This window comes from Microtus ochrogaster, linkage group LG5, assembly GCF_000317375.1.
Source record: "Microtus ochrogaster isolate Prairie Vole_2 linkage group LG5, MicOch1.0, whole genome shotgun sequence".
In the NCBI taxonomy this organism is placed as follows: domain Eukaryota; kingdom Metazoa; phylum Chordata; class Mammalia; order Rodentia; family Cricetidae; genus Microtus; species Microtus ochrogaster.
This window is the reverse complement of record NC_022031.1, coordinates 11,553,221-11,560,390: the sequence shown is the minus strand read 5'-3', so window position 1 is coordinate 11,560,390 and position 7,170 is coordinate 11,553,221. Positions and strand designations below refer to the sequence as shown.

General features: G+C 39.1%; 1 protein-coding gene across 1 annotated transcript in view; it reads right to left on the bottom strand.

Moving 5' to 3' along the window:
* Positions 1 to 7,170, bottom strand: part of Stau2 (staufen double-stranded RNA binding protein 2) — a 300,509-nt gene that overhangs the window by 138,066 nt on the left and 155,273 nt on the right. Inside the window, exon 10 of the mRNA XM_026786800.1 lies at positions 2,714 to 2,909. Coding sequence (XP_026642601.1) covers positions 2,714 to 2,909 — 196 coding nt within the window. The remainder of the gene's footprint in view (positions 1 to 2,713; positions 2,910 to 7,170) is intronic.

Below are 7,170 nucleotides of genomic sequence, written 5' to 3'. Positions count from 1 at the left end.
TTTTTTTTTTTGGTAGGGATTTTGTGTCTGTGTTTCTTGGAATTTTTGTTTTTGCTTTTTTAGGAGGGGAAGAAAGAAAGTACATTGTTGAAAAAATTATTTTCAATAAAATAAAAAAGAGTCCCTTTGGGGTGAGAACAAACCTCAAAGATTGACCTCAAATACTGTCACAAATGGTCTCAAATTTAATTGGATGATATCAGTAAGAATTAAACACACACACACACACACACACACACACACACACACACACACACACACCTCTAATCCATCAGTAACTTACAGAGCCAAACAGCTGTGTTAGGCACTAGCAGAGGCAAAAAAATCTAACAAAAACCAGAAAAAGACACAGCTAAAGAGCCTAATAAATCCACTGTCATCCCAGGTGACCACGTACACACTCAGGAATGCACCCTCTGAGGATCAACGTTACAGGCTTCATGCTGTAGGAGAAACAGGCTTCACAGAAACAGTCCAGCCAAGTCATTAATTAAATGGACAAACAAACAGCATCAGAAAGGGGCCCAGGAGAAGGGAGGACTCTCTCCAGACAGCTAACATTCCCTAAAACATCCGGCTCTCAGCATCACACTTGGAACATGTAAGGAAATATAAAACTGCAACACATGCTGAAAGGAGAGGAGAAACAACCAACAAACCAGATGCTGCTCTGCCCCCAAATACTGCGCAGGTTTAGCGCAATGCCTAGATATCCTTGGCAGTATTAATTTGTAGATAGAAAAAAGAGAGTTTAACATTTATTTGAAGAAGCAAGGGAAGCAGTATGCCTAAAGTACTTTGTAAACAGAAAAAAATGAGAGGGCAGCTGATTCACCCGAGAGCCTCAACTCCTCACCACACTGCCCAAAACTGGTATTAGCAGAGCGATAGATACACAGATCAACACTCAGAGCCCAGCCTAAAGCCACGAAGTAAAAGCCAAAGTCAACACAGGAAACATAGACAGACACCCACAGGTAAAGGTGGGGCAAGGAGTCTCAATCTAAGCCTCTTGTTTTAAGCAAAATGATCTAAAATGGACCTAAAAGTTAAGTGTATAATTAGAGGGGAAAGCATTAAGACTCTTTAGACCTACATTGAAGAAGTTTACTACTAAACACATCCATAAGAAGAAAAACTAATGTAATGTAATGTTTTTCCCTGTGCAAAATACCCCTATACAGAAAGAGAATGACAATATAAACTGTAGATCAGGAGGTGATGTTTGCAAACCATAAATCCAGCCAAAAGGTTAGCATCAGTGGCGTGAGTTCAATTAGGTTTGCCACAGAGGGCATACTGCTGGCAAGTGAGCATATGGGAAGAATCTTCATCATCAAATGTCAACATCACCAGCCACTAGAGAAGTGCAATCCTAAGGCCACAACGGGATGCCACTGCATAGCTACTGGAAGGGCTGCACAATATGGGAACACATCGGCTAAACTGATACCAAATGCTGGGGAGCATGTGGAATAACTGGGCCACTCATACATTATGGGTAAGCATAAAAAACAGCACTCTAGAAAACTGACAGTTTCTATGAAATCAAACATGCCACTGCCACCCAATCTGGTGTACTCCTGGGTACCCAACACACAAAAGGAAAAGCTTATGTTACGTACAAATCTGCACATGAATTAGCACAGCAATTTTATTAGTAACAGCTGAAAACTGAAAGCAACCTGATATCCTTCAATGGGCAAATGCCCTGACTACATACTATAGAACCATACTGACATGCACCAAAATATAAATGGAATCTCCAGAGAATTGTGAATTGAAAAAAAAAAGTTACACACTGAAATTTTATTCCCTGAAGCCAGTTACAACTCACTCTCCTGATTCTGCTTTTACTTTGAAGGTTCTCCAGTTTGGCTTGGTGGCTTTTGTTTGGTTTTATTTTTTTGTAGTGCTTGGAACTGAATCTAGACTTTACACATTCTAGGCTAGCATGCTATGAGTAAGCTATGTTTTTACAATGTTCTTGGAATGGCAACATCATGGACATGGGCAGAAGAGACAGTATGGTCTGCTCATCACAGGGTAATAGGAAAGGTCTCTGTAGTGATGACCTGTCCTCTGTCTCCTCTACATCAGCGTCTGGGTTGTGAGATCTCATTGTATAGTTTATGGAAGTTATCATAAGTTCACTAGGTGGCATACACAACAGAATACTTCTGTATCTATTATAACTGTGAATCTACAATTACCTCAAAAGAAAAAGTTGAATAAAAATATAAGTTGTGTTACATAAAAGGATGGCAAAACAAGAAGCCCTAGTCTTCACCCCACAAACACCCACTTAAAATGATACACAGATTACAGCCCCAGTAAGAGAATTCCAGGATCCGCTGCAGTTTACCAAATGAGCACAAAACCAAGAACAGACATAACGAAGTAAGTAGAAGAAGCAATTCCACTTTATCTCCAAGCTGACAAAGTACCAGGAGAGAACATTCAAGATCACAGTTCCCTTGGGTAAACAGTTACATTTTTGAAGAGCTGAGAAAATAACTGGTTTTTTTTGTTTGTTTTTGTTTTTGTTTTTTCAAAACAGGGGTTTTCTGTAGCTTTGGAGCCTGTCCTGGAACTAGCTCTTGTAGACCAGGCTGGCCTCGAACTCACAGAGATCCGCCTCTGCCACCGGAGAGCTGGGATATAAAGACATGTGCCACCACTGCCCAGCCAGCTGTTTGTTTTTAAATCTCACTCAGAGTGGAACGAGAGCTGGCATAATCTGGATCCCGGGTGCAGGAGAGAAGGAGGTAGTTTCCTCTGACACAGTTCAGCTGTGCGTTTTGAGGCTTCTTCCTCAAGGAAAAAGTTCTGTGCATTCGGATCCTCTGAATACCCTGAGTATTAATTGGGTACTGATAAGAGTAAGTATACTTTAGATGTCTGTTCAGCTATGGAGTATAGAAAAATCAGAATGGTTAACTGCAATAAAGCCAGACTCAAAAAGCAATGGATGTGTGAAAAAAAAAAAAGAGCAAGAGAACTAATTTTCCTAAGAAGCTAGCAGGCCTCTTAAAATGAATAAATAAACAGGTTCAGAGCAGTTGCAATCTCACCAGGCAAGGTTTCAGAATCCTGCCAAGTGACACCCAGGTTGACTGCCATGGGCTCTCTCCCTCTATGCAGTCAGTCCAGACACACAGCGAGGGTAGCTGAGCTTTCACACACACAGCTCTAACACAAGTTAAAACGCACATGAATAACACCACCAACAACAACAAAACAAGGGACCAAGGCTAGATGAAGAAATCTTCAAACACTGATCCAAATGGAAACACACGGTCACATACGACATGGCCACAGAGACATGGTGACAATAGTGGAAAAGGGAAGAAGGATATTCTCTCAACAAATGCTGGGAAAACTGGACATCTACCCCACACATGAAACAGCTTAAATGTATTGAAGTTTTCATTGTAAGTGCTGAGACTATAAAATTCATAGACGAAATGTGCAAAAGTTTTATGACTGTGATTTTGGCAGGGGGTAAAGGTAAAAGTACAGACAAGAGCAAAACAGACAAGTAACTTCTAAATGTATTATATGCTCCTTACTTATCATGTGTCCATCTGTCTGTCTTTGTGTCTCTGTACACATGTGTACACCAATGTGTCTCTGTGTGTGTATACACATATGTCTAACTGTGACTGTGTATACACCTCTGTGTGTGTTTTCATGCACATGCCAACTCTGGCATGTGTAGACAGGTGAGAAGACTACTTATATAAGTCTTGTGAGTATTTTCTTCTACCAAGCAGGTCCTGGGATTAAACTCAGGTTATCAGTCTTGGCAGTAAGCATCTCTACCCCTTCAGCCATCCATCTCCATTCATCTCGCCAGACCCATAAATTGCTTCTATATAGCAAAGGAGAAAAAAATCAATAAAATAAAAATGAAGTTGCAAAAAATAAGAGAAATACTTACAAAACAAGTATCTGATACATGATCAATGTTCATAATGCATCAAGAACTCCCACAAGGGGGCTGGAGATCTGGCTCAGTAGTTAAGAGCACTGGTTGCTCTTCCAGAGAAACAGGTTCAGTTCCCAGCATCCACATGACAGCTCACAACTCCAGTTCCAGGAGATCTGAACCCCTCTTCTGGCATCTGTGGGTACTGCATTTATAAGGTACACATACATGCAGGTAAAATACCCATACACATAAAATTAAGAAAGAGAGAGAGAGAGAGAGAGAGAGAGAGAGAGAGAGAGAGAGAGAGAGATCCTAGAAACCACTATCAAAAACAAACAAGAAATAAATAACCCCAGTTAAAGACAACAGACTTGGATAGATAATGCTGCACAGAAAATAAGCAAAATATGCATGAAGAGATGACCATTATCTGTAATCAGTAGCAAAGCATGTCTCATAAACATGATGAGGCAGAGATACAAGCGTAAACAGCTTTTACAAAAGCAAAACAAGAAACAACAAATACCCTACCCCAACAACAGCAATCATAGCAGAAATAGAATTGCTGGCAAGCATGTGGAGTCATTTCAACAAGTGTGCACTTTTGGTGACAATGCAAACATACAGTGGCCATAAAACACATTATGGCAGTTTCTCAAAAAATAAAAAATACACCAATAATTCTACTCTTGAATATCTGCCCCCAAAATACTGAAATTAAAACCTAGAAGAGGTAGTTATAGTGCTATGCTATATTCACCTGAAGTACTGTTCCTAATAGGCAAGAAACAGAAACAACTTACGTGCTCCTTGCGGGATGAAAGGGTAAAAAAACTGGTATGTGCACACAACACAATACCATCTAGCCACCCTTTTAAGGAAACACTGTTATATGCCATGACATGATGAACCCTGAAAACATACAGTAAGTAAATAAGTCTGCCACACAGGCATGAACACTGCATGGTCCCACTACAGAAGCTACCTAAAGCAGACAAATCCACAGAAACACAGTAGAGCAGTGCTTTCTGGAAGCTAGGGAGTGGGACGGAGAGGAGCTGGTCAGCAGGAAGGAGCCTGTGAAAAGTCAGTCATCACACAGTGAAAAGGTTCTAGGAATCTGTTGTATAGGTGTGCTTACCTTTATGTAGACAGACTACTCTAGTCAGGACTTGAGACAAGCCCTGCACTTTCCCATTATACACAGACTGAACAAAAAATGACCCAGCTACCTCTCCCAGGACTTGAATACCCTAAAGACACTGTCGCTCCCAGACAGCAGGAAATAAATTTAAGAATATGACGCCCACATTGCCAAGAGGTGGCGCGGGTGGTTTTTGGTCGTTCAATGGAATATGATTAGTTGTCATTGTTTAGGGGGTTGGTTATAAGTTATTATTGGTAATGGTCAGGAAGAAATCTAAACAAAGGAGATTAGATTAAGAGTTCTTGTTTTGAAAAGAAAAAGGGGTACATAGATATGACAGGATATATCTATAAAAGGGTAGATTATTGAATCTACTTTTGCATTGAATCCACTCTGAAAAGAAAAAAGGGAAGATATAGATATGATAAGATAAAAAGGTAGATTATTGAATCTACTTTTAAAAAGCAATTATTAGTTTTAAATGTTTCATATTTGATTGGACTTTTGGATATTGCAAATAAATTTTATATATTGATATAAATTTGAGATTAATTTTGTTAGAACATACTGTACATACATTTCTACTATACCAGTCATTTAACAATGTAATGCAAATTTCTAGTACTTGAAAGTTGTTATACCAACTGCTTAGGATAATAAGAAAATTTGAAAAAAATGAAATGAAATTTATGCCCTGGCAATGCTGAAACATACATGGGCAGCCCATATATGGCGGTTCTGTTGAACTTATCCATATTAGGTTTCATGGTCTAAGTTGATGAGGATAACTGACCAGGTCTCCTCCTCCAGAAGGCACTAGATCTCACTGTAGATGGCTGTGAGCCACCACATGGTTTCTAGGAATTGAACTCAAGATGTTTGGAAGAACAGGCAGTGGTTTTAACCACCAAGCCATCTCTCCAGCCCATAATAAGGAAATACAGGTTAGTAATTAGTCACCTACTATAATGGAACTTGTAGTCACATTAGATAAGTTTTCAAGGTCAAAGATATATTTTAGATAGACAAGTCATCTTCAAACACTTCAGAAATCTACAGAATATTCCATTTAAGATGTTTTCATAAGATAGGTTCTTTTTTTTTTATGACAATGAGGCATGTCTGCTCCTGGCAGCACCATTCTACTTCAGAGAAGATAATGGGCATCAAAGAAATGCCACATGGAGTTTACTTTCTTTTGCCACTCCTAGAAAGCCACTAAGCAAGAAAATGTCCTTGCTTCTACTGCTGACAGTATGCTGATCTAATTAGACAAGCAGGACACAAAAGAATGTGACTGCCAAACATTGCCAAGACAAGGGAGGACAGCCCTTCAGAATATCCTGCTTCACAGAAAAGTCTGTTGGATATGCTTGACCTGTAGGCCGAAGATGGATGCCCCAATGTTGCAGATGAACTTTGAGTGACTGTCCAGGCAACCTGCTGTTTCTGTCATTTCTCACATTTTATGAAAGTTGTTTGCTTGCATTTCCTGTTTACTCAATTACTCTTATTTCCCTTTTGGGTCTTCGATGGAGGTGAAGACAGTTAATATTTTCCTTATTTATGATAAAAGATAAATAAAATATGAAACTTAAGACACAAAAATAAACTAGATGATAGAATATTTTCTTTAATTTTGCCAAATACAAATAAACTAAATATTGTAACTATAATTCTTGCTTGATACCCATTTTGTTATATGCAATTTCACTATATTAAAGCTAAAACCTTTTTTTTTATTTATACAGAAAAGGAGAGATGATGTGGTAGTCCCCTTTATATTCTGTGAATATGTTTTATTAATACTGGTTAATAAAGAAGCTACTTTATGGCCTATGGCAGGGCAGACTATAGCTAGGTGGGAAAACTAAACTGAATTCAAGGAGAAAGAAGGCAGAGTCAGGAGACACCTTACAGTCAGCCAAAGGAGAAAGATGCCAGAACATGACCAGTAAGCCACAGCCTTGTTGTGATACACAGACTTATAGAAATGGGTTAAGATGTAAGAGTTAGCTAGGAATATACCTAAGACATTGGTCAAACAGTATTGCAATTAATTATAGTTTGTGTAATTATGTGGGCCTGG